The sequence below is a fragment of the Ursus arctos genome, unplaced genomic scaffold (assembly GCF_023065955.2).
Source record: "Ursus arctos isolate Adak ecotype North America unplaced genomic scaffold, UrsArc2.0 scaffold_2, whole genome shotgun sequence".
Taxonomy (NCBI): domain Eukaryota; kingdom Metazoa; phylum Chordata; class Mammalia; order Carnivora; family Ursidae; genus Ursus; species Ursus arctos.
Genome location: NW_026622874.1, coordinates 94,796,526 through 94,822,367, shown reverse-complemented (window position 1 = coordinate 94,822,367; position 25,842 = coordinate 94,796,526). Strand labels below are relative to the sequence as shown.

At 54.2% G+C, this 25,842-nt stretch overlaps 3 protein-coding genes and 1 non-coding gene across 4 annotated transcripts; 3 read left to right on the top strand and 1 right to left on the bottom strand.

Moving 5' to 3' along the window:
- The first annotated feature begins 3,291 nt into the window (after positions 1-3,291).
- Positions 3,292-7,541, top strand: VPS37D (VPS37D subunit of ESCRT-I). The gene is made up of 4 exons (XM_026515999.4): positions 3,292-3,485; positions 4,828-4,999; positions 5,475-5,557; positions 6,115-7,541. Exons 1-4 carry the CDS (start codon positions 3,348-3,350, stop codon positions 6,478-6,480), a joined length of 759 nt encoding a protein of 252 aa, XP_026371784.1. The 5' UTR covers positions 3,292-3,347; the 3' UTR covers positions 6,481-7,541.
- Positions 7,542-11,707: 4,166 nt separating this feature from the next.
- Positions 11,708-14,669, bottom strand: DNAJC30 (DnaJ heat shock protein family (Hsp40) member C30). The gene has a single exon (XM_026516000.4). It carries the CDS (start codon positions 14,341-14,343, stop codon positions 13,663-13,665), a length of 681 nt encoding a protein of 226 aa, XP_026371785.1. The 5' UTR covers positions 14,344-14,669; the 3' UTR covers positions 11,708-13,662.
- BUD23 (BUD23 rRNA methyltransferase and ribosome maturation factor) lies at positions 14,495-25,302 on the top strand. Its single transcript, XM_026515998.4, has 12 exons — positions 14,495-14,598; positions 14,697-14,734; positions 16,027-16,122; positions 16,217-16,299; positions 16,397-16,493; positions 18,505-18,601; positions 19,677-19,727; positions 20,442-20,527; positions 20,727-20,772; positions 20,940-20,998; positions 24,830-24,919; positions 25,047-25,302. The coding sequence occupies exons 1-12, from the start codon at positions 14,551-14,553 to the stop codon at positions 25,099-25,101; spliced, it is 846 nt and encodes a 281-aa protein (XP_026371783.1). The 5' UTR covers positions 14,495-14,550; the 3' UTR covers positions 25,102-25,302.
- On the top strand, positions 24,231-24,363 carry LOC113268024 (small Cajal body-specific RNA 20). Its single transcript, XR_003321000.2, has one exon. It is a non-coding gene; the product is annotated as a small Cajal body-specific RNA 20 (non-coding RNA).
- Positions 25,303-25,842: the final 540 nt, after the last annotated feature.

Genomic DNA, 25,842 nt, shown 5'->3' with positions numbered 1-25,842 from the left:
AATTTTCTATGAAAGTTTTTAGACTTACTAAAGATATAAAGAATAATACCATGTACCCCACTAGAAATCAAACTATCTCTCAGTGCTATTGAACTTCCCTTGGTCTCCTCCCTGATTCCATCCCCCCCTTTTTTTAAGATTTTTAAAATTTATTTAAGAGAGAGAGAGAGCTTGAGCATGAGCGGGGGTGGGGGAGTGGGGGGAAGGGCACAGGGAGAAGCTGACTCCCCACTCAGCAGGGACCCCGATGCAGGGCTCGATCTGAGGACCCTGAGATTGTGACCTGAGCCAAAGGCAGGCACTAAACCCACAGAGCCACCCAGATGCCCCTCCTGCCTCCCTTTAATAAGGACCTTTGTGATTAAATTGGCCCACCTGGATGATCTAGGACCATCTCCCCCACCCCAAATCTCAAGACCCTTAATTTAATCATGTCTGCAAAGTCCCTTTTGCCTTGTAAGGTAACATATTAACAGTTTTCTAGGGTTTAGGCTGTAGACAGAGGAGAAGAGCTGGGTGATGTGATGGCGATGGGGCGGGGTGTCTTTGAATGGCCAGCTGGTCAGACCACTCTCTGGAGCAAAGAATCGATTCTCTCTCCCGCCTGCAGGGCGTAAGAGTTCCTGTTGCTTCCCATCGTCACCAACACTTGATGTTATCTGACTTTTAAATTTTCACCAACCGCAGTGTGGTCAAGAAAGAGATGGTGGTCAATGGTGGGGAATAAGAAAGAGTAGCCTTGGCAGTAAGAAGTGGCCAATGACCTTGGCTTTGAGGAGTGCCCTCGAAGTGGTGAGAGGGGAGTGAAGTCAGACTGAGTCAAGGAATAAGGAGGGTGAGGAAATGGGCAGTGCAAGGTACAGGGGATGTCTTAGTCTGCTCAAGCTGCCGGAACAAAATACCACAGACCGATTGGCTTAAATAAGAGACTTTTCTTTCTCATCATTCTGGAGGCTGGGAAGTCCAGGAACAAAGTGGCCGCAGATGGGGCTTCTGGTGAGAGCCCCCTTCCTGGCTTGCAGATAGCCACTTTCTTGTTGTGTCCTCACACGATGGAAAGAGAAAGAACTCCAGTCTTTCTTCCCTTCTTATAAGGACAGTAATCCCATCAGGGGGCCCCAATCTCATGACCTCATCTAAACCCAATCACCCCCCAAAGGCCCATCTCCAAATACCATCACACTGGGGGTGGGGTAGGGCTTTGACATATGAATTTGGGAGGGGGGACATAAGTATTCAGCCCATCACAAGTTGCTTCAAAATATTGGGGTGGTGGTGAAAGGAAGGTGCCAGTCTAAAGGAAGAGATTGAAGGTGAAAGAGCCAGAGAGAGAAAGAGAGACATAACTGCTAGATTGGGCCAAGGCATCTGGGGGGGGAGGCCGGTGAAGGTGAGACCCATAGCAAAGATACCTGTTGGGTTGGCTTTGGAACGAGGGGGCTGCTCTTGCTGGACGCAGAGGGGAAGGAAGGGCGCTAGGGCAGACGCAGAAAAAATCCAAAGAGGTGAGGCAGAAAGTTGGCAGAAGCTTCTCCATGGGATGGGCAGCAGAGTTTTCTCCTGAGAGGGGCAGGAATGGGTGTGAAGGCCTGAGTGTGGGGAAGGTTTACGGGATGGCTTGTTGTGGGGCATTCAACAGAGGGCCCACTGAACAAGGGGGGAGTGGCAAGAAAGCGCGGGTGAGCTGAGGCAGGCCTCTCCCATCAGATCTAACCAGCGACTCCCAGAGTGAAGAAGTCCCGGAGCCCGGAGTAGGAAGGGGCCAAAGGAGGGCCAGGTAGGGGGAAGTGTCTAGGAGAAGTCTGGAAGCTCAGTGGAAATGGTGGGTCCTGAGGAGGCACAGCAGAACCAGGAAGATCGTAGCCAGGAAATTGGGAAGTGCAGAGGTGCTCTTGATAATGGTCAGGACCAGGGTGAAGGGACAGCAGGGACTGTAGGAGCCCAGAAGAGAGGGGCGCACAACCCAGCCTGGGGAGGGAGAGAGGGCTTCCTGGAGGTGGTGGTCTTCCAGCTAAGTCTTGAAGGGGAAGGAAAATTGTCGCCTCAGTCTGTCAACAAGCTTGTCCTGCTCAACTCCATCGGGCAACTCTTCAACGGAGAGCCCATGTCGTCTCTCCTTCTCACCTCTCTCTACCATGCCCAGTGTGCTCTGGCTGGATTGGGAGAGCCCTGGGCTGATGAACTTCTCTCTGGGTTCATTATTTTTCTCTTCACCTTCAGAACTCCTATTCAGCCCTCAAAACCCAGCTCAAATATCACCTCTTCTGTGTCTCCCCTGCCCCCCCCCGCCCGCCCCCGTGAGGCTCTCTGATTATCCAGATCCCACCTCTGTGCTTTCTCAGTGCAGGCAGGTGAAACAAACGCACTCACGGCTTCTTGATTTGAGACAAGTGACTTAATCTCTGAGTGTCTGTTTCCTGACAACGGCACTGGCCAAACCTATTCTTGAAGATAAGGTACATGACATCCTCCGGCATCACGTGGGAATCACAAAGGAAGACATCATGTGGTGACACCTGCCATTCTCTCTTGTACGAAAGGAAGCTGAGAATGTGACTCTGCCTTATTCCAGGAGCAGAGACCATGCCTTCACCAAGCCTAGCCCAGTGCCCGGCACAGAGAGGCACCGTGCGCTCTGTGCACACTGCGCAGACAGGAAGAACTGAGACTGTCTATCATCTACCTGTAATGTGACTTTGGGGAGATGACATCATCTGTGTGCATCTGTTTCCCCATCTCTATATAACAATCACTCACATTAGGTATTCCCTTGCTACAGGTCACTCAGGATGCACTAGCTCAACTCCTCAGCTTGTGTGTTATCGCCCCATTTTACAGAAGAGAACACTGAGTCTTAGGAAGGTGAATGGCTTGTCCGAGTTAGCAACAGGGCAGAAGCTCCTGGCACCCAGCCAAACTCGGGAAATTGTTGTGCGAATCCAAGGGAGGAATGTGAAATAGCCCTGCGAACTGTAAACGCCTGGGGTGGGAGCGTCCGCCCCCCGGGGGGGGGGCGTGGTGAATGACGGCCCGAGAAGGGGTGCGGAGAGAGACGGCCTCAGGTACCCGCCTGGCGGCGGGAGGATGGCTTTGCCGCGAGCTGTTGGGTGCGGGAGGCGCGGCTCTGCCCCGGCGGCCAGGGGTGCGGCCCGCCCCCTCCCGCCCCACCCCCCGCCCCAGCACCGCGGCCCCTTTAAGAGTGGGCGGGGCGCCCTCTGGCGGCGGAGCGCCGCGCGCGGCGGGAGCCAAAGCCGGATCCCGGAGCCGGAGCCGAGCGGAGCGGAGCCGGGGCGGAGCGGGCCGAGCGGGCCGAGCCAGCAGCCGAGCTGGGGGCGCGGGCGGGCGGCATGTACCGGGCCCGGGCGGCGCGGGCGGGGCCGGAGCCCGGCAGCCCGGGGCGCTTTGGGATCCTCAGCACCGGGCAGCTCCGGGACCTGCTTCAGGATGAGCCCAAGCTGGACCGGATCGTGCGGCTCAGCAGGAAGGTAGCGCGGGGGGCGCGGGCGGGGGGCGCGGGGGACGGGCCGCGGCCTGCCGGACCTGCCGACCGACCGAAGGGCTGCGCGGGCCAGGCCGCGGGGCCGCGGGAACCTGGCACGTCCGAGTGGGCCCAGCGGAGCCGCCCCCGGGGGAGGGGGCGCCCGGAGCCGGCCTGGGGCGGGTAGGGCGCCGGAGACCCAGGGAGGCGCCCGTGCACCCCCGGGATGGCCGCGAGGCGTGTCCTCCAGCGGATGCTCCGGGGAGGTGTGTTCCGGGGACAGGGGGTGTCTGTGTTGTGGGGGGCCCTGTCTCGCACACCCACGTTCTGTAGGGCCAGAAAGGGGAGGCGCCTTCCATAGGAGAGAACTCGGGGCCTGTTTGACACCTGGGGGGACCTCTGGGGGGGCGTCCGCATTCTAGGGGTGCCGGAGGGGGCTCTGTGGCTTCCGTTGGGGAGGGGTACTGGAAGCTGAGGCGTGTATTCCGTAGGCCACCATAAGAGAAAGTTGTATATTTCACCGGAGATAGGCCCGGGCTGCTTGTCTGTGGGGGGCAGAAAGGGAAAGTGTCTGTTGGAGGGAGGCAGACAGCAGGGGCATGTGCATCCTACAGGGGACAGATGGAGGGTAGTGCGTTCTCCAGGGGCAGGGAGGGGGGCTTGGCCCTCCGACAAACAGAAGGAAGAAGCATTCTCCAGGGCCAGGAGAGAAAGGGGGTCTGCTTTCTGCAAGAGAAGGAAAAGCTGGGAGCAGGTGCTGGGGATCAGGGAGGAGAAGGGGGTGTGTATTCCCTGGGGTGTGGGGATTCCACTGGAGGGCAGGAGGAGGGGTGCGAAGGGAATAGAGGGTGGCTTGAGGGGGGTACCATGCGGGGACAGGGTGAAGACATCACTCTGGAGAGTAAGAGCAAGGGGGAGTGTTTTCGGCACACACACCTGAGGAGGAAGCAGACAAAGGCCTGGAACGAGAGGGAAGCTGCCCATGCATGGAAAATGGGACAGAGGAGGGCGGGGGACTCCTTAGGGACCTGAGCAGACATATTAATTGAAAAATTAAAAATTAACTAACATTCGTGGAGGCGGTCATCGTTTTCCTCACTTGGGCTCACAACAACCCTGTAAGGTAGATGTTTTTCGCTCACTTTGTATAAGAGGAAACTGAGGCCCAGAGAGGGGAGCTCAAGGCAAAGCCCCGTCCAGGCCTCTGGCAGGCTCTCCACCTGTTAGCCTGCCATCCTGAAGGTAGGGGTGCCTTGGGGTTGGCCCTTGGGCCCTGTGGCCCAGGGGGGGCAGTAGGTGGACATGGGCAGATTCCCTGAGTGGGCCTCTTGGCTCTTCTGTGTTGGCAGTTCCAGGGCCTGCAGCTGGAGCGCGAGGCATGCCTGGCCTCCAACTACGCGCTAGCCAAGGAGAACCTGGCACTGCGGCCCCGCCTGGAGATGGGCCGGGCTGCCCTGGCCATCAAGTACCAGGAGCTTCGAGAGGTGGCCGAGAGCTGTGCAGACAAGCTGCAGCGACTGGGTGAGAGACACCTGGGAGAACTGCCTGTGGTGGGCACAGTTGGCCTTCTGGCTGGCGGGCCTTGGGAAGCGCGAGGCTCTGAAGGGCAGGACTTGGGCAGACCTCTTCCCTGGGCAAGGCTTAGTTAGGGGTGCTGCTCCTAGAAAACTGAGTTGGGGAAGTGCACAGTCAATGAGTAGAACTGGGTTGGAAAGGCCAGAAGGGGGCTCTGAATAGGGGAAGAAAAGTGGCCTGGGGTGTTCTAGGGGGCAAAGCCCCTGCTTCCTCTTTTGCACTAGGACTGGGACAAAACCCTGGGCGGGGGAGGTTCACAAACTGATCCCATGGGCAGGACCCTGAGGCTCCAGAGAGAAGCAGAGAGTCACACATGGGGTCAGTGAAAGTCAGGATTGGGCCCTGGGGCTCTGGCCTGTCCATCCTGGGCGACAGGCCCGGAAGGCAGGAGCTATTTACTCTGACCCTCTGTGGCCTTCAGAGGAGAGCATGCATCGCTGGAGCCCCCACTGCGCACTGGGCTGGCTGCAGGCCGAGCTGGAAGAGGCTGAGCAGGAGGCTGAGGTGAGGGGAGGGCCAGCGGGGCCTGGGACAGCAGGGAGGGAGACCCGTCCTATCATCCCTCCCAACCACCCCCCCCCCCCCCCCCCGCTTCATTCTTACACTGCAGGGTGGAGAGCCCCTCCTCCAGGAAGCCCACCCTGAGTGCCTGGCCCCAGGAGAGCCCGCCACACTGCTGTCCCGCTGTCCTCATTGGACAGCAAGGCTCATCCTTCCCACGTGTGAATGTCTCAGCGTAGGACAGTGTAGACTGGGTCGGCAGAGTTGCTGGGACGAACTTCTCAGAGCTGGGCTGGGAGCACAGTGCTCAGTGAGTCCAAGGAGGTAGCTTGATGGGAGACACCTAAGTTTACTCCAAGTGTGTCCCCATCTCTGAGTCTGTCTCATCTTCACCCAGCAGAGGACATCTGTCCCCAGTCACGCGGCAAGTCACAGGCAGGCCCAGGCTAGAACTCAGGGGCTCCTCTCCCAGCCGTGGGCTGCTCGTCCCCAGAAGAGATTCGGGGAGGGGGTGGGTTTCTGGTGGGGCTCCGCTGAAACTGTCTGCCCTCCCATCCCAGGAGCAGATGGAGCAGCTGCTGCTGGGGGAGCAGAGCCTGGAGGCCTTCCTGCCGGCCTTCCAGCGCGGCCGCGCCCTGGCCCACCTGAGGCGGACCCAGGCGGAGAAGCTGCAGGAGCTTCTGCGGCGCCGGGAGCGGTCTGTCCAGCCGGCGGCCCCCACTGCTGCTGCAGACCCCCCCAAACCCTTCCCCGCCGCAGCCGTCCTGCCCACCGGGGCTGCCCGGGGGCCGCCAGCAGTGCCCCGGAGCCTGCCTCCCTTGGACTCCCGCCCAGTGCCCCCTCTGAAGGGCTCCCCCGGGTGCCCCCTTGGCCCGGCCCCGCTGCTGAGCCCTCGGCCCTCGCAGCCAGAGCCCCCCCACCGGTAGGATCCAGGGTATGGCCCCCCAGTGGGGGGCCCAGACAAACTTGATCTGTGGCTCCTCCTCCTCCCCCACTGTCTGGGTGGGGGGAGGGGCAGGCCCCTCCCCCTGGCCTCAGGCAGGCCCTGGCCCTGGAGGCTGAGCTGGGGAGGAGGGTCACCTGGAAGATGCCCAGAGAGAGGGCCGGAGGTGGGGTGGGCAGGGTGCCTCTGGCGCTGAGGAAACTCTGCCTTTTTTTCCTCCCCGGCTGGGGCCTCCTGGTAATGGGCCAGCCCCAGTGAAAGAACTTTCCTCCTGGGGGCCTGGGAAGGTGCCTGCTTCCCCCAGGGGCCCTGACGCACCCTACCACTCCACGGGGCTAGCGCAATGCCAAGGCCGACAGGAGCGCTTTCTATCACATCCTGCTCCTACTTTTCCCCAGTTCTGGGGCCTACCGCCTAGGAGCCAGGTGGTCAGGCCCCAGCTGCGGGGCCAGGGACACCATGGCCCTGGGGCTACTCCGTGCCCCACTCACGCTCCAGACCCTGGGGCAAGGTAGGCCAGGGGCTCCTGACCTGCACAGATGCGAGTGGGCCATCCCCAGGAAAGACCATTCTGTATTTTTCTGTCCCCGTCTCCTTAGAATGGAACCTTTTTGAGGGCAGGTCCTTGTCTTTGTATGTTCTGTCCCCAGCCCCACCTCCCAGGGGCCGTCAATAAATGTGATGATGAGGATGACGATGCTGCCCGACTCATCTCTGCTCCCTCAACCAGCCACTCTGCTGTCGCAGCCTCCACACCTGAGCGCCTGTGCGTCTTCCTCCTGAGATGCCCTCCCTTCCTCTCTGCCCATCCAAAGCCCAGCTGTCCTTCAGGTCCCGCACTGCTGCTGCCTCTTCCATGAAGCCTTCTCTGATTACCAACCCGTGGGAGTCTTTCCTAACTCTTAACTTGCGGCCAGAAGCACCCTCTTCCACCACTGTTCTCCAGCTGCCTCACCTGTACGCACCTTCTTCTCTTCCTGGGTTGCCTGTAAGCCCAGTCGGGATGGTACCCGCTCCTGCTCTGGCCTGCCAAATGACCACCTCCCCTGAGGGATGGAAGGTCTTCTGTAAGGCTGAAGGTCATGTCTGCAACTAGGGTGAATACTAGGTAGCCAGCTTGGCTGATGAGGGTGGGACAAGAAGTGGGGAGAGCTGGAACAGGCCCGGGGTCAGCTTAGGTCAAGTCTAATGAGATGCAGTTTGGCAGGGAGGCCTGGAAGGTCCTGCAAACAGGAGGGGGCAGGCAGAGTGCTGTAGAAGCAAATGCGATCTTGGTCCATGTTAATAGGCACAGAACCATCTAGAAAGAGGAAAGTATTGGGTTGGCTCTACTCTTAAGTTTTTTACTGTAAGAGGGACCCCCCACCCCCTGCAAACCACCACCTTTGGTCTCCTTAGCATGTCCCTTATGTGCACGATGAGAAAGGGGACTGGGACTAAATCCCATGATGGATAGTTGAGGGATCTGAGATATGTGTGATGGTTAGCCTCTGAACCTGCAAGGGCTAGAGACGTAGAGCCCTAGGTCAGAGTCAAGACCACTGGGTAGAAACCATAGGAAGGATGGGGTCTGTCCACAAAGATGTGTGAGCAGTGCCCGAGTGACTGCTTGATGGAGCTGTAGAGATTTCAGCAGTGGTTGGAAGGACTGGCCCATTTGAGCTTTCCAGAGCCCTTCAAGTCTACAGCCAGATGTACCCCTGCTAGGGGCGCAATCAAAGCATGCGCGGAGAGTGCCCACTCGAGCAGCTCTACCCCACACTGGCCTTGGTTCTCCCACTGTCCCTGCTGCTCGCACTTGAGCAGCTGGAGGCTGAGGGACACCAGAACCACAGGGTACTTGCCTGAGATGAGAGAAGACTGAAGAGCTTTGGAAGACCTCCCACATTCTCAGCATGGCCTAGGACAGGCTAGGCCCCTCTTGTCCTGGCTTTCCATTCCTGGTCCCTGCTTTCAGGATTGTGGGTTTGTAACCAAAAGGAGAAAAGGAGTTGAGATTGGAGAAAAGGAGTTTAGAATAGTTCCTCCACTATTGTGAATTGGGGAGCAGCCTCTGGAAGGGAGAGGCTAATGTCCACAGCCTAGTTCAGCCTCCCCTCCCCAGGGCAGGTAAGAAGAAAAAGGAATGACCGACCCCAAGGGAGGGACTGGGAGGGGAGAAAAGTGTTACCAGGGGGAACCAGATGATATCCTTCCGTGGGTCTTACATACCACTCACCTTCCTTAAAGAGCTCAAACTCAGTTTTGGAAGGGGTAGGGAATAAGACCCTTTAGTGTTCAGCTCTGGCATAAAAAAGACTTGAGGCAGGTGGTATAGATACCAACAGAGTGGAGTGGACTCAGTTCTGGGCCATGGGAAAGTCTCTGAGTTGGATGGTTAATAAACTTCATTAACCCTCAAGCTTGAAGGTACATGGAATGTTCTGGAAGGCTCTGGAAGGTTCCAGGCAGTCTGGGCTCTCTCTCTTCCACATGCCAACTTCTGGAACTTTCTGTTTCCAGGTTCCAGGACCCCAAGGAATGTCCCTGACTACAATCCTCTGTGAGAGAGAACTTGAGAGTCTACATCAAAGGGACCCTGAGAAAGGTCCCACCTATTACAGACCACCAAGGCTTTTACAAACCCAAACCAAAAAGTTGTTCAAATAACAAAACTTCTATCCCTTTTGATAAAAAAAAACAAAGAGTTCCTGCCCTTTAAGAAAGTCTGTTATGTTCCTTGTTCAGGAATCACTAGCTTATTTTCCTAAGCTTCCCTCATTTCTCATAAAACATGTCATTTTTTTGGCGGGGGCCAATCAAGGCTTACTGAACCACGCAGACCTGAACCAGAGTGGGCTCAAATCTTGAGTACTGAATTGTGGTGTGGTCACTGCAAAGCCAGGGCTAACAACTTGCCCCTGACCACCTAAGGCTAGAGAGAATCAAATGGTTTAGGAGACCAAGTTGGACTAGCTGTTGGTTTCTCCCAATTTATACACGGATTTTATACAAAAGATTGAATACAGGAATTAATGTTACTGTATGTACCAAAGGACCTCTGGCTTTGTCCAGGACCTTGCCACCACTGTAGACTTCTCAAAGGCTCCTTCTTGTCCCACAATGAAAATAAGGTTTACACTCCGCCTTCCTGCTTCAAGTGTGAGCTCTCATTAAGATGTAGCCTAAGAGTCTGTGAACTCAAACATCTGCAGGGGCTAGGAAGTTCACAGAGGTGCAAAGCTGTCCATTTCCACAAAGAAATACACCCTCTCCCATTTTTTGGAAAATGCATGGTCCCTTTTTTTCCCTTCTTGATAGACACGGAACACAGAGAGACATTTCTCTATTACGAGCAAAATGGCCGAGATCAAGGTCTTTTATACTTCCCCGCTGTTGGTGCGAGCACAGCGAACCAGGCAGCCACATCCTCTCTAAAATGCAGATGGTACAGCTCTTCCCAGGTGCTAGTGGGAGTGTGTGAGTGAATGCAATGGCAACACGTTTTCTCATTTTTTGAGAGAAGTCAGAAATCTAGATTTTTATACAGTCTCCCAAGTTTTGAAAGCTGGCTGAAGTTTCTGAAGACACTGTGCCAGCCACAGCCAAACACGGTGTGCAGGTTGGCCGCGTGGCCTGTAGGACCACGAATCTTAGCCCATTCTTGGTCCTCGTGCAACAGGCCTTCTCTTGTTTACCAGCAGTGCCCTGCCAGAACTGAGGGCGGGAACGCTGAAGGGGCAAAAGCAGGACGGGAGGGCAAACACACTTCAAGTCCAGTCAGAGGACCCCAGCCTTAAGAGATAGATTAAGGGTGACACTCTGACCTCCTAGCAAGTGGTGAAGAGGAGCTCTCTGCACCTCCCTCTTGGGGATGGCAGCCCTGTGCGTTCTCAGTATACGCAAGTTCACCACGAGGACCTAGACTCGGGTCTCATGGTCATCCTCACACAGTAACAGAGGGACCCTCAGCTGCTTTGCACAAACCCTGTGGCCACCAGGCCCACAAGCTGGGCCTGAGAACCAGGTACCGAGGGTAGGCACGGCAGGCCTTCTCCTGTGATCCTGACCATAGGCAGGTGGCAGTGTGTGATCCCATTACAAGGCTGAGGAACTGAGAGGAGGCAAAGACCAGGACAGAGCCCACTTTTCTAGTGCACTGAATTCAAGACAGTGGACTGAAGGAACCATTTACTAGCCTCTCTTCCTGGGATCTGGTGACCTTCCAGGAAGGTCTGAGATTTGCCACCCCCACCCTGCTGCCATTTCCCCAAAAAGGAGGATGGTGGCCACTTACTTGGGTCCCATCCTTGGTGCCTAGGCCTCTGACCATAAAGACTGTGTGTGTGCGTGTGTGTGTGTGCACACGCATTATATTATATATATAATGACCAAATGGACAACTCATTGGTCTATTCTTATTCATCCTGGGTCATGCTAGGATCATTATGGAAGGCAAAGTGCACCGAGTGAACAAAATGCCAGAACCTCAGAAGGGAAGCAAGAAATCCTACTCCCTCGGTGCTGGGATCTGTAAAGGATCACTTCACCCAGTAATAAACAAAAGGCAACAAAGGGCAAAATTTGGCTCAGGAGAAATAAAGTCCTGATCAAGTCCAAAGATAGTATCACAATTGCCTATACAAGTACACCTTTGACTACTGTCTTGCTGTCCGTGTCTCCCCATTCAGGACTTGTGCGTGCTGCTCCCTCACCCTCATACTGTACTTGCAACCCCATTCCTACCCCAATGAACACAGCCTGAGGCAGGCTGGGCTGCTCTTATCCTTCTCCAGCTTTCCAGGGAGGTTTTTTTTTTAGTTTGTGATCAAAAGGAGAAAAGGGACTAGAGTTGAACATGTCTAAGCCTTCCTCCACTATCAGGAATTGGGCAGCAGCCCCTAGAAGGCAGGGAATAATGTCCTTGGCCTGGTTCAGCCTCTCCTCCCCAGAGCAGGTAAGAAACTGAGAAAGGAACGAGTCAGGGCAATCTTGGGGGTGGGGGATAGCTGGGAAGGGAGAAATACCATGGGAACCAGTTTGAGGGTCCTTCAAAAAGCCTCCCACACATCTCCCCTTCCATAAAGGGTCCAGACTCCGTTTTAGGGAGAGTAGTGAGTTCAGCTCTGGGCTAAAAAACAAAACAAAACAAAACAAAAACCTGAGGCACGCAGGATGGCACTGTAAGAATAGCGTGAGCCTAGTTCTAAGGCCTAAGGAGAGGCTTACAGTTGGATGATTAATAAACTTTATTGACTATCCTGCTCGGAGTTGTGTGGAATGTTCCAAAAGTTTCACAGGGTCTGCCCCCTCCCCCAGCCTTCTGGAACTTTCTATATACCTCCGTGTTCTGGGGCCCCAGGGAATGTTCCTGGCTTTGATATTCACTGACAGAAAACAAACTTGGGGGGGGGGTCTATATCAAGGAGCCCATGAGAAAGGTCCCAGCTATTACATACCACTAGTGCTTTTACAAACAAACCCCCAAAGAACCCCAATTCTTTTTGATATAAACTCTGGTAGAATCTCGCCCCAAGGACACTCCGTTATATGTCCGAGAACCACTAGTTTCTGGCACATTTTACTAAGCCGAACACTTCCTGTTGTTTGTATTTCAAAAAGGACTTGTTTTCCAAATATGAAACATAGTAACATTAAATGTTCTTTCTCAAAGTACATGGGCCCCTCCCCTCAAACCAAGGCTAGCTGAGCCTACCAAGTCTGAATTCAAAGCAGGCTCAAATCTTTACCACTGAATCCTACCGTCACTGCAAAATCCTAAGAACTTGCCTCTGACCTCCAACGCTAGAATCCAAATCGTTTCCGAGACACCAATTTGAACTAGCTGTGGTCTTATCCTAATTACAAGGATTTCACAAGAGCAGGAGTTCTTACTAATATACCAAAGCACCTCTGGCTTTTAGAACCTTCTGTCCTCACTCTTGCGGTAGATCTCTTGCAAAGGTTTTCCCATCCCGCAGCTTTACACTTAGCCCCAGCGCATAAATACCTGAGCAGCTGAAATCTCACGGCCCACACATACACTACGCGCAGGGACACGGACTCGAGAGCCTGACTACTACAGCTCCAGCCAAGCGATGACCAATTACTTAGCTCGACTTAGAAACCAAGAAAGAAAATAAGCCTCAGCCAGCTCTGAATAAAGAACCAAGTTTCCACCACATGCCTCCTCTCCCTTAGAAGTACCATCTACTCCACACTAGCAGGCAGGTTTCAAGGACTTGACTTGTGGGGCTAAACACGAGGACAGGCCACATTCCCAGTTTGCTGGACTCAAACTCCCAGTTTATTGCTCTATTTCTGGGAGGGGATGGGCTGTGCAGTTAGTGATGGGGCTGGCCGGCCAAGGAATGACCAGGAGACAGGCATACTGTCCCAAGGATAAACCTGATTCTACTAACATCATGTTTTAATCACTGAGCCCATCAGAACTGTGGATAATAAAGTGTGACAGACCTCAAGAGAACAAATGATTTGTTCCTCTGCTGTCACGCCAGAATAATTTCTCTGAGGTCATACAGTAGATAAGTACGGGCAGAGAACACTCACTTCCTTATGCTCCGTGACCTTGCTTTCCCACTCCCACATGCCACCAACAGAAGGGGGAGTGGGTCTGGGGCTGATCATACAAGAATGACAAGGTTTCCAAAGATCCCATTCTTACCCTACATCAGGTCTCACTTGTGGCTGGGGAACTCACAGAAAGACAAAGTTCATACAACCCCAGAATTTTTCTTTTGGCAGTCAACAATTGGTCACATTGCATGGTTCAAGGTTACACAGGAGCCCCACGGTACAAACGTGGGGCAGGAGCAGACAATGCTTGCTCGGAGCTTTACAATAAAGCCAGAGCAAGTGTTCCAGAAGTTGACAATATCAGGAAGGCAACCTCTGGAAGCAGGCCCCCAAGAGGCTCAAGAAAAACCCTTCACTCTCAGGCTTTCGGGACTCTTCTTCTTGGGGCCTCTTTCTTGGGCATCGAAAAGCCTTCCTTTCTGAGGACGTGCAGGTGGATGGCTAAGCTGGGCAGCTGGGGAAGAGGAGGGGGAGAGCAGTTCCTTCGCACCCCAGCAGAGGCAGGCTATGGAAGGCAAAGGGTTCAAGACAGGAAAGGCCGTTTTCTTGGGGCTGGCTGGGGGCTGCTCCCCTTTCCTCCTCTCTCCTATTAAAAACGAAAGCCCATGATGACGAAGGCTGTGAGGAGAAGGAACACAAAAGTCGTGTCTCGGGTCTCATCCCAGCGGAAGCCCTTCTTGGCCCGGTCCTCCTGCTGCTTGCGCAGGGCCTCTCGCCGGGCCCTCTGGCGCCGTTCGCGCTCCAGCTGTTCTCCGTAGTGCGCTTGGTAGAAAGCGTCGAAGTCGAACATGGTGCGGTTGGCTCCCGCCGTGGTCTGACCACGGCCGTGGGCCCGAGAGGCAGGTGGCGGGGTGCGGGGCGAGCCGGCATCGCCGGCGGGCCCCTTGGAAGGCCGGACACCAGGTCCGCGCAGGTCCTCGTCGCTGAGCAGGCCGCGGTCATACTTGCGACGCAAGGTGGCACTGCCCAGCACCAAGTAGGCCTGGGAGATGCGCGTGAAGCGCTCGGCAGCCTCGGCGCTCCCCGAGTTGCGGTCCGGGTGATAGAGGAAGCTCTGCCGGTAGTAGGCCGCCTTGATTTGCGCCTGCGTGGCCGTGGGGGGGACGCCGAGCAGCTCATAGAGCGCGGTGCGCGAGTATGAGCCGTCGCCCTGGGAATAAGTCCTCGCTTCCAGGCCCAGGCCGGATCCCAGGTTCTGTGGAGCGTTCCGGACCAGCCACAACCTCCACAGTAACCGCCGCGACCACCTCAGATCGCGCTTGGCTGCCATCTTGCTTGGACCATGCGGGCGGTGCGAGACGAACTGGCCAATGGGAGGCGTGCGTTGGTCGCAGCGCGTCGGCCCTGTAGCCAATCGAGTAAAACAGGAGGCGGGGAGAGGGGCGGAGCATGCGTATTAAGAGGTGGGCGTGGGGCCGATGACATAAAAGCCGGGTTTCCGGAACGCCGCCACCAGTCTCGAGGCTGAGGCGTGGAGATGGCGTTCCGCAGCAAGAGACCGGAGCACGGCGGGCCTCCGGAGCTGGTGAGAAGCATTTGCCCCGCGCTCACCCCTCTCTCCGCCTGTGGGGCTCCCGCGTGTTGATACCTCCTTTACTGCTCTTCTCTTTTTCTTTCCCGCAGTTTTACGACAAGAATGAAGCCCGGAAATACGTGCGCAAGTAAGGGGAGCTTACATGTTGTCGGGGGTCGGGAACCCGCAGGTTGACCCAACAGCGGGCGTTGCTGGGAAAGCACGCAGAATTTGGGGGTCGGGGGGAAGGAAGGGATAGGGACGGATTCTAGTTCTTAAAGTGGGAAAGTCAGCGTTAAGTAAACCTCGGAACATTCCGGGCCTTCGTAAACCTGCATTAAAACGGGGGTGGGTCATACCTATTCTGTCCAGGTGGTTTTCAAAGATTTAAGTGACAGTTTGAAGCATGTGGTAAAATCGGCAAGGAGCCGTGGATACATGTAAGGGGTCAGTGCTGTTGAGGGAAAGGAAAACGTATTCACAGAATGCTGTTATGTCTTCAAGTTCTCAAGAGAATTGATCGTGTAGGATCTGCGTTTTGGAGGGTGATTGTGTAACTGACTATAAAGTCCCTTAACAGTTGAAGGTTAGAACCGGCTTCCGAGCCTTCTCTTTCTGATACACTAGTCTGGCGATAACTGTTCTCTTCCTTTCCATTCAAATTAGAGTCCAAGACCAAGAAAGTCAGCAGGAATCTCTGGCCCAGTTTTCATTATGTAGCAACATAAAACTTTTCTCCAGCTGCAGAGCTCTGGGATTTTTTTCTTTTGGTCTTGGGATAGATTTACTAGAGACCTGTTTTTATTAATTGTAGTCCTCGAATGAAATAATATTTAGTTCGAATTGCTTAATATGAAGAAAATGTTAGTATTTTATTAAGCTTTTTTTATGTTGGTGATGTGTTGAAATGATATTTAGGGCATATTGGGTTAAGATAGGTTGTCAGGTATATTGGATTGGGTAAATTACTATTACGGTTAAATTTTTACGTATTTCCTTTTAATCACGGTACTAAGTAAGTCTTACGTGGCTTGCATTTTATTTCTCACGGACAATACTGCTATGGATTTTTCTTGCGCATTGTTGAGCCTTATACACGAGAGTGACTGTGGTGGGTAATTCTTCCAGAAAATGTGTTTTTAAGTAACAACCACATCAGAGCTTTACTGAGTTCAAAATCCCCAATGACTAGTCATTTCACTAAGTGCTTTGTTCCCTTCACATTAGCATTGCAATTGGTAGAGTTATAATTTGTATACCAAAGTAACTTGTTGCTGTATTACATGGACTTTTAGGGTCACTTTTAAATAGTTGAGTATGGTGACTAGGAGAGTACCTCAGGGTGATTGTTCCTTTTCCTCTTTTTTTTTTTTTTTTGCTCTGGGCGATGTTTTAACTCAGAATTCTTTTATCACTTGCTTGTGTTTTTTGCCTTCCCAGCTCACGGATGATTGATGTCCAGACCAAGATGGCTGGACGAGCTTTGGAGCTCCTTTATCTGCCTGAGGGTCAGCCCTGTTACCTGTTGGATATTGGGTGAGATCCCGAGGCCCAGTTCAGGTTGTCCAGGTGGTGGTGGAGTGTCTTTGCTGCTCACAGTGTTGAGTTCCTGTTTGATTGTGTCTTCCAGCTGTGGTTCTGGGCTAAGTGGAGATTATCTCTCGGATGAAGGGCACTATTGGGTGGGCCTTGACATCAGCCCTGCCATGCTGGGTAAGTGTGTCCTGCTTAGCACTGGAGCGGACTATTCTTCATGAGTGTGGAGCAGTATGCATCTTCTGTTTCCCTGATGTACTCTTCTCTGACGTAGATGCGGCCTTGGACCGAGACACTGAAGGAGACCTGCTTCTGGGGGACATGGGCCAGGGCATCCCTTTCAAACCAGGCTCCTTTGATGGTTGTATCAGGTGAGAAGTCTTCCCTTCCTGCTTTTAGTCCTGCAGGTCAGTGCTTCCCAAGGTGGCTGTGCAGCAGAGTTACACAGGATTCTTAAAAATACACATCCCCAGGTTAGAGCAATGCCCCCAATTATGTGGATTTTTTTTGTATTTTGAAATTGTCCACTCCTTTGATCATCTTGCGCTGCCAGGTTCAGGTACTGCTGGTATGGATTCTCTGTTCTGTGGGGGAAAAGTGGGGGAGGTAGGAGGAGGGGGGAGGGGGTGGTCTTCCCACACCTCCAGGAGCCATTTTGTGGATGCCAGCAGCCATCTTGTTGGCCCCAGCAGCCATCTTGTTGGCCCCAGCAGCCATCTTGTTGGCCCCAGCAGCCATCTTGTTGGCTCTAGCAGCCATCTTGTTGCCTTCTTTTTGAATAGCTCTGCAGTGGAGAGTGGCCCAGAATTTTCCAGTCTCCTCAGTGGCTCGGCCCTTTCTGGGTTGTCAGGGTCATTTACATAGTATTTTGATAACAGATTTCAGAGCATTGAAATGAGTGTTTGAAACATGAAATTGTTGTCTGTCTTCTGTGGTAAAGTTCTGTTGAATATTTGGTGTAGTGTGTTGTTGATGGGGTGGAAGTAGGGAATAGGCAAGAAGTCAAAACTTTAATCCTTACCTGGGGGGTTGCCTCCTGTGACTGTGGCCTGAGCAGTGGGGAGCTGGATGAGCAGTAAAATTTAGATGTGAAGATTTTTTCTAGGGTAAGGGATTAGTTTACATCTGGGAACAAGATTGGGGGGAAACCGCATTGCAAAAATAGCAATTGCTTTTTAGTAATGATTGGGTGATATGTTCTAAGCTGCAGAAAACTGGAGGCCAGCGATATGGTTTGTATATTTTAAAAGTAAGTCGTCGGTTTTTTGTTTTTTAAGAGAGATGGTATGGCAAACTTATTTATTTATTTTAGCATTCCTTATATGTAGGACACGGTTCTAGGTGTTGTGGAGTTTGTGGAAATACAACATAATCCGTGCTTTTAAGACTCTCCATGGTGTACTAGGTGCTGGAAGAGATGGGCCACACAACTAAATACGAAGTTGAGTGTGGAGTGTGACTGGGGAGTCGTGGGGCCCACCACAGCAGTGAAGAGAAGCCAGAGAGCACCAGGAAGCCTTGAAGAGGAGGAGGGGCTGGGGTTGGGCCTTGAAGGTTTGGATAGTCATGGGGAGGGTTTCTAAGTGAAGGAACAGTGTGAACAAAGGCACAGGGAAAGGAGCCTGATAGATGGGGGCGGGGGGAGGAATAAGGGATTTTTAAACTCCATGCTAAGAATTTTGGGCTTTATTGAGTAGTCAGTGGGAAGCTAGGGAGTGACAAGATCAGAGCTGTATTTTGGGAAGATTATTTAAGAGAAAAGAAGCAAGATTGTTGAAGCAATGGAGGCAGTGAGGAGCACTGACCCAGGAGAGTGGTAGAGGGAAGTAAAAGCTGGGAGAGGCATTTGGACAGACCAGCGGGGTTTGGGGTTCTGTGGACACGTGTGCACAGCATGAAGGGGGGACATACCTGAGAGGAGTATATAATAGCTGCTTGAGGGTTTTAAATCTGAGAATAGTGAAGACACTGAATAAGTACAGTTAAAGGATTGATTGAGGAGAAGAGTGAATGAATGGGTGTGTTTGTGTTAAGTACTATAAAGGGGTGATCCCTTGATTAGAGGAAGGGAATGAAGGCGTAGGTGGCAGAGAGCCTTGACATGCTGTGTAATTTTAAATTCGAGATGCATGAAGAAACAAGGTTGAGAAAATACTTGTTTGGACTGGCTGCAAGGAAGTTAATGCTGACCTTCTGTTTACCCTTTTCTGTCCAGTTGTAGAATGATGAGCTGGAGTGTATCTGCATGTGCCAGAAAGAGAATTATGTGCAGGAGGGTTTCGCCCGGGGCTCAGGGATGTGCATGGTGTTAAGAGTCTCGAAGAGGCTGGGGGGAGCAATGCGTGTTGGTTCCTCTCCTGACTGGGTCCGTTCTTTTCTCAGCATTTCTGCTATACAGTGGCTCTGTAATGCAAACAAGAAGTCTGACATCCCTGCCAAGCGCCTGTACTGCTTCTTTTCTTCTCTGTACTCTGTGCTGGTGAGTATGAGATCTCCTCCCAGTCTGAGCTCGCTGCTTATCCCTCCTGCAGGTAGTGATGGAGTAGGAAGCGTCCCACGGGAAAGCCATTCAAATGGGAGCCATGGTTCCCAAAAGGGGTGGCAGGACCTTACTGTGGTTACTTCTGTCCAGGTCTTTAGTCTAAAGAGAAACCTCCGTGGTCTGACATCCCTAATGAAGTGCAGAAGATGTTGATGTCAGAATCTAAGACCGATCACAATTCCTGTGCCCCACTGCACTGAATTATTAAAGCGGGTTTGGGGGGCATGGACTCCACAGAGTGAGGACAGAGACATGTCCAAGGCTCACAGAGTCCCCATATCCTCTGACTCCCACCCCTCTCTCCCCTACTGCCGATGTTCAGACGGGGAGCTGGATGGTTATTTATCACAGAGCCTTGATTAGCTTTATCTTGTCTTCATAACTGATGGTGTTGATTTCAGTTGTGTGGTAGGATTAGAGGATAGCTTGAGATTTTAAGTCCTAAAAATGAGCTCATTTACTTTTTTGAACGGATCCAGGTATTTCTTGGTCGTCTTAATCTCCCCACCTCATCCCTGGTTTTCCTAGGATGGGTGGTTTTTGCAGATGGCTGGCTGGTCTCGTGTGTCATGTGGTTTCCGGCACACACATGAACTGAAGTTAATCTGAGGTTCTGATGGCCTTTGTGTTTGCCTTTCTCTGCTGAAGTGGTTTTCCCTCCTATGTTTAGCCAGCTCCCCACTACATTTGGGACTCTGCTCAAGTGTCCCTCAAAGAGGCCTTCTTGAAACCAAAAGTAAACCCAACAGTCTTTTGTCACTCACCATTCCTTTGTCCCAATATGTTTTTCTTCTTGGCACTAAATCAGTACTGTAAGTTAGCAGCCTTCCTCACTAAAACGTGTGCTCTGAAAGTTCCGGGGCGTGCTCTGTTCATGGCTGTATCCTAAGCCCTATGAACAGTGTCACGTAGCTGGTGGGGTTTCAGATACTGAGTGAGCAAGGAGCAGAGAAACATTGAGCCCTGAGCCCATGGTGTATTTGTAGGAGAGTGATGTTTCTGTTGCTTTCAGGTCCGTGGAGCCCGGGCCGTCTTGCAGCTGTACCCTGAGAACTCGGAGCAGGTGAGCCCCCTCAGCTCCCAGAGGTGCAGGGAAGGGGGAGGGACCCAGAAGCTGTCCTGCTCCTCACTCACCTGCCCTCCCGCTGTTGGGAGGGGGCAGAACGAGGAGCTTGTTGCTGACTTGTGGGAAAAGTAGGGAGTGAGCCTCCGAGAGTGGTCCCTGTGACTCCTGATGGCAGGTTTTATGACCTGTCGTCCTTGGGAAGAGTAGTGGTGTCTGGGGGGTTAGGATAAGGGCATTGGTCTTCTCCTGACAGACGTGTGGTGGTGTAGTTAATAGGATAATTCTGATTTCCATAATCAAACAAGTAGAAGTTGGGGAGGATTTGAGAGAATGGCAAAGCTGCCTGTCCTGTGGAATGTCAGCCATGGGTATGAGGAATAGAGGTACAGATCCTGAAAGACAAGTGGGGAGCTGTCTCCAGCCACTCACGTAAGGAGTTTGCCTCCTGATTGGTGGCCATTCATTCCCGAGATGGGAGCGGGAAGATGGGTCCCTGGGCTAGAAAGAGAACTGGGGAGAATTGCTGGTTCCAGCCTGCATTTTCCTCTGTGTGGCTTTTGGGGACTCAGAATGGGGAACAGTCTAATGGAAGACCTCAGTTCTCCTGGGCAGGGTCCATCCTGGGGGCAGACTGGCTTCTGGAAGGGATCAGAGAGGAAGCTATCTGCTCCCCCAGCCTCCCTGCCTGACTCGCCGTGGTTCTCTCCTCAGTTGGAGCTCATCACGACCCAGGCCACCAAGGCCGGCTTCACCGGTGGTGTGGTGGTGGACTTCCCCAACAGCGCCAAGGCCAAGAAGTGAGTGCTGGGGGCTAGGGTGCTGCCCGTGATGAGCAGAGAGGGTGCTGGGGTGAGGAGCAGGTCAGAGGCGTGCGGGGCTGGGTCCCGGGGTCCTCACGTTCTGCACCTGTGTGTGGCAGGGAGCGTGTGTGAGGACTTAGCCCCACCCCCAACAGGACTTTATGAGCCCAGCCCTCACTCTCCTTTCTGGTTTCAGGTTCTACCTCTGCTTGTTTTCTGGGCCATCAACCTTTCTGCCAAAGGTGAGGGACCCAGAGTTTGCAGGCTTGTGGCCTTTGGATTCCCTGCTATGGGGCTGAGACTTGTACCGGTTGGAAGGGCTCAGGCCTGGGTGGCCCAGCCTTCTGGGGTGGGGCAGGCGGGTGGGGGAGACCACCAGGACAATCTAAGAGTACGCTGGTCCCCACAGGCCCTGAACGAAAATAATGACGAAGAGGAGGCCAGGGAGTCCGAGTTCACGAGTGAGAGGTAAAGCAGTTGCTTGGGCTGTCTTGGGTGCAGGGGCTCGCTGCTGCCAGGGCTGGCAGATGGGCAGAAGGAAGGCGGAGGCTCTCTGCTTTCACGAGGTGTCTTGGGTCCAGGTGCAGCAGTGGCACCACGGTGGTGACAGAGCAGGAGCCCTGGGGGCTTGTGCCTGCCCCTGCCTCGGGCTGGGCAGCTGGGGCTCTTCTGGATAACTCTGGACAGCCACGCAGCCATCTTTTCTTCCTCTGCCTTCTCTTTGCACCTGCGTCCTGGACCCCCTGTCCCCTCCAGCTCTCCCCCTGCTCTCCTGAGTGCTCCTGTCTACTCTGTGGGCTCATTCCATCCGCTCCCAGATGCGCTGCACTGTCTCCTGTTCTCTCCTATAACCCCTAACAACAACTGCACATGGGCTCCCCCCTGGATCAGATCTCACCCCACCTTTTGCTCCGCTGCACCGTTCTCTCACTCCTGCTCTCTGCTCCTGCCTCTGTCTCCTCACAGGTCACTCTTGTCAAGGCCACAGCAGCCTCTGTCCTGCGAAATCCATGGCCACTTCTCAGTCTGCTTTCTCTTCTGTCCTCCTCTTAACCTGCCTGCTCCCATCGGTGCGGACGCAGCCGATCACTCCCTTGATGCTTTGCTTGCCCGGCCTCCCACCTGCCATCCCCGTTTGCTCCTCAGCTGTTTGGCTGTTCCTTCTCCAAGCACCCTGGGGCCTAGCCTGGACCCCTTCTCTCTCTGCTGCTTTAGCCGCCAACCCTAGGTCTGTTGCTCCGAATTTAGGCCTGTGGCTTCAATCCCATCTCCAGCTTCCGAATTGCCCCCCTATGTATCTGTACCAGACTTCCCACAGGTGTGTGGGACCAAGCCAAGCTCTTGCTCTTCACCTGAGACCCCCTCTCTCCACTTTCGCTGCCTCATTCCTGTCTTTCTGACCTCCTCTCCAGGCAGTCCTTCATGTCCTGCTGCCCCTGGTGCCCATGTCTGTCCCTCCCCTCCCCAGCCTGAGCCCCCACTGCTGCCCTTGCCTGGTGTGGACACTGCTGTGCTGGCCTCCCTCCACTTTCGGTCTTTGCCCCTTTGAATTGCTCTTCCACATGGCAGCAGAATGGGTCCTTTTCTTTTCCCTTAATTTCTTAAATTGGGCGATTCTGTCTTGCCATTTTTCTTTTCCAGTGTCCTTGGTTGAGTTCTCTTTACCCTTATTTCCCTCCATCTTCCACTGCTCTGAAGCCCACACGTCTGTTTTCCGGGTGGTCAGGTGTCTCCCTGGCCAGAAGGAGAACTCGGGCAGCGCAGATGTGTCCCTGATGTCAGAGTAGGGTCCCGTCAGGGAACGGTATCTGGTGTTTGCTACTGGGTAATTGCTGGTAAGGCGGGAGAGGGAGGCTATTTCTTCATTCTGGTTGATGGGAGTGAAAAAGCCCAAAGATAATTTTAAGACATTTAAGAGGAAAAATGGGCAGAGAATGAATGAGTTTGGAGGACCATGAAGCAGTGAAGATCACGAGTGTGTTCCTCCACAGATTGGAGCCCTCTGAAAGTCCTGAAACCCCCCCCCCCCCACCGTGGTCCGCTTCCTCAGCCCATTTCCCATGGGGATTTGGGGGGGCCCTTCTAGATGTGTTCTGCCCTAAGCTGCCCACCACTTGCTCTCAGCGAGGGGCGCCTTCTCCCACCTCACAGAGGATCTGCACGTGATTCAGCCCCCTCCACCCACCGCCCAGTCCCTCTTGTCCTCACTCTGGTGTCTGCAGACGACACGCGCTAACTGTAAACTTAGGTAAGCAGCCATTTCTCATCTGCTTCAGGAGGGGGTACAGCCCGCACTCGGGCATCATGCTGAGGAGTAGAGCGCGTGTGCACAGGCTCGGCGCGGTATCCGGCACGGGCCTGTCTCCCCGTTCTGCAGGTCCTCGGCCTGGCGGGGGCGGGGGGCAGGAGGCGGCTGTCCATTGGAAGGATAATCGGGGCTTCTCCCGTTCTCGTCATTTCTAATCATTCTCTCTGTCTCCTCTGTCTCTCTCTCTCTTGATGACTCAGTCCACCTGTGGCAGTTGCCACTTCTGACCAACTTCCCTCTTGGCACCTTTGGTCTGGGGCACACACCGCCTCCACCTGCTCCCTGCATCTGCCCTGACGCCCCCCCCCATTCCTTCTGTGGCTCACAGCTGGCCCCCCAGCTTGTCCTTCCGCATAGACTCTTGCTGATTGGTGCTGCACTCGCAGCCCCCCGTTGGCAGCTCCATCCTGTTTTGAACTTGGTGCCTCAGACTTCTGCCCCCTGGTTGTGCTCATGCTCCCATTTCTTTCATGCACCCCTGCCTGTACCTGCCGAAGGGTCTAGATCACATTGTGTCACTCCTTTGCCAGGAAATGTCTCCGAGTGTCCCCTGCTTACCTAAGGGACAACATGCTCACTCCTTGCCTGTAAGCCAAGTGAAATTCTGAAATTCATTTTTGTTTTTTTAAAGATTTTATTGATTTATCTAGAGAGCAGGGGTGGGGGGGAGGGGCAGAGAGAGAGAATCCCAAGCAGACTCTACACTGAGTGTGGAGCCTGAAGTCGGGCTCAATGTCAGGACCCCGAGATCATGACCTGAACCAAAATGAAAAGTCCGATACTCAACTGACTGAGCCATCCAGGTGCCCTGAGGATTTTTTTTTTTTTTAAATTCTGACTTTTGTTATTAGGTCAGAACAGACAAGAAGTAGTAGCAAACAGGGTCTGTGATGGACTGGCCCTCAGGCAAGGAGGGAACGTGTGCTTCGGACCCTCAGGATCCCACTGGGCCCCCTCCCATTCTCGTCCCAGACACACAGGACTCTTCCGTCCCCTAACCTTCCGCTTGGTCCTTTCAGTGCCTCACCCATGTGGTGCTCTGGTCTTGATGCTGCCCGTCCTCTGCCTGCAGAAGTACCCGCTTATCTCAGCAGCCCTCTTGTTTTTCCCAGACTGCGTTTCTTTTCCGTCTCCTTTAGCAGCTGCTGGGCCTTGGTGCACTTGCTTTGCCTGGTGTGGCTGGTCCCTGCCATGGCCTGGTCCTGGGCTCAAGGCCAAGTCTGGTTCATATCCACCGTGGGACATCCATGGGTCGTGCACTCCGGTGCTCAGGAAATGGTTTTACTCAAATAGCGAGCAGCCTTCCGTGGCAGGAATTATGCTGGAAGCCGTTTGATCCCAGCTGCCAGGTGGGGATGTGGTTTGGGGGCCAAAGGCTCTCTCTGTTTTCAGGGCCTCTTTCCCACGGGGCTGTGTGAGGGGTCCCTTTTCTCCTCAGCCGGGGCTGGAGGCCAAGATCAGCCCTTGAGGATCATTGTCGGGGCTGCCGTGAGCTGGCAGCCTTGTTTTCCTGCCTCAGACATCTGTAGGTGCTGGGAGCCCCTACTTGGTCTATCCCAGGTGTGCCGACCCCACAGTCAGACAAGGGGCTGAAGTGGCAGCACTGGGCGCGGGGCCTCCGGCTCTCCTCAGATGGTGCCAGGCGCTCCTGAGCTCGTCTGGGCCTGTATTGCCCCAAAAGTAGTAGGGCTCTCTGCCTGCCCCGTGGGCAGCACCTGAGAAGTAAACACACCGAAGCAAGTAGTCCTCTACCACGAAGACGCCTGGGAGGGAGTGGGCGCCTCCCCCCTCCTGCTCTCCTGAACAACCGCTTTGGCCCCGGGGGAGATCACCGGGGGAGGAGAGGGTGTCTGAAAGTGGGGACTTCTGTGGTAGAAGGGGCATCCGACCTCCCAACTGGGGGAGGATCACCATTCTGCCCCGTGTGGATGAGCCTGGGTGCTGGCCGGGCCGCGCCCGTCCGTCCCCTCAGCGCGGAGTCTCCCGCACAGGGTCCCGTACAGGATGGCGCGGCGCGGGATTGTGCGGAAGAGCCGCGAGTGGGTGCTGGAGAAGAAGGCGCGCCACAGGCGGCAGGGCAAGTGAGTGCCGGGACCAGGCTGCTGGGGCGGACAGGGTCTGGGGCCGCTCGGGGCTCCCCTCGTGTGAAGGGGTCCCGGGGGTTCTTTTTCTTTTTTCTGAGCCTGGCCCGTGACTTCTTTGCCACAGGGAGGTCAGACCGGACACCCCGTACACCGGCCGCAAGCGCAAGCCCCGCTTCTGAGCGGCGAGCCGGAGGCGTTGGGACAGCCCGGCTGCGTGTTGCACCCGTTGGTGCTCGCCTTGTTGCACGCCGGGAGTTCTCTGTTGAAGTGCCTACTTCCATCAGCTGACAAAATACCATTTTAGAAAAGTTCTCAAGTTTTGTTTCTCTTCACTAACAAAAGTTCTTGTTTTAAAAGCAATAAACCACTTTCTGTGGAAATGTGGCTCTGGCATTTTCCAGCTCTGATCCTGAACACATTTCTGGAGTTCCTCTACTGGTGGGGGCCACTACCTGATTCCCCAGGTCCAGATGAGGCTTGAAGAACTTAAGTGTGTGAAAAGTACCTTTTTAACGTACAGGGAACACAGGCAGATTTCATTTCTGGCTGCTTACCTACTCCAGCAGGAGGCCACTTTGGGAAGGATGGGCAGGATGAAACGTATCCGTGGGACCCACTGACCTGAGGCCACTGCCCAGTCTCCAGTTGCCCTCTGGTGAAGAGCGGCTTGTGGCCTGGGCTGACCTTTGACCTTGAGCTGCACCAACTGCTGATCGGCCCAGCACTTGGTTGCCTTCTGGGCTTGTCTCCTGTCCCAATTTCTAGTGGTCAGAAGGGCAAGGCAAGTCCTGCCCTGGGGTGGGGGACTGGAGCATGCCAAGAGGAGGGGGATCTGGGGGTCCCTCGTGACTTCTGAGAATAGTGGGAGGAGGGGACAGCTATGGGCCACAGTACAGAACAGGCATCAGGCTTCAAGCAAG

Bases quoted from the DNA above. Each gene is read 5' to 3' on its own strand.
- DNAJC30 (XM_026516000.4), bottom strand. From the start codon at position 14,343: ATGGCAGCCAAGCGCGATCTGAGGTGGTCGCGGCGGTTACTGTGGAGG.
- BUD23 (XM_026515998.4), top strand. From the start codon at position 14,551: ATGGCGTTCCGCAGCAAGAGACCGGAGCACGGCGGGCCTCCGGAGCTG. The intron at 14,599-14,696 runs GTGAGAAGCATT...TCTTTCCCGCAG, and splicing joins ACGGCGGGCCTCCGGAGCTG to TTTTACGACAAGAATGAAGC. The intron at 14,735-16,026 runs GTAAGGGGAGCT...TTGCCTTCCCAG, and splicing joins GCCCGGAAATACGTGCGCAA to CTCACGGATGATTGATGTCC.
- VPS37D (XM_026515999.4), top strand. From the start codon at position 3,348: ATGTACCGGGCCCGGGCGGCGCGGGCGGGGCCGGAGCCCGGCAGCCCG. The intron at 5,000-5,474 runs GTGAGAGACACC...TGTGGCCTTCAG, and splicing joins AGACAAGCTGCAGCGACTGG to AGGAGAGCATGCATCGCTGG. The intron at 5,558-6,114 runs GTGAGGGGAGGG...CTCCCATCCCAG, and splicing joins AGGCTGAGCAGGAGGCTGAG to GAGCAGATGGAGCAGCTGCT.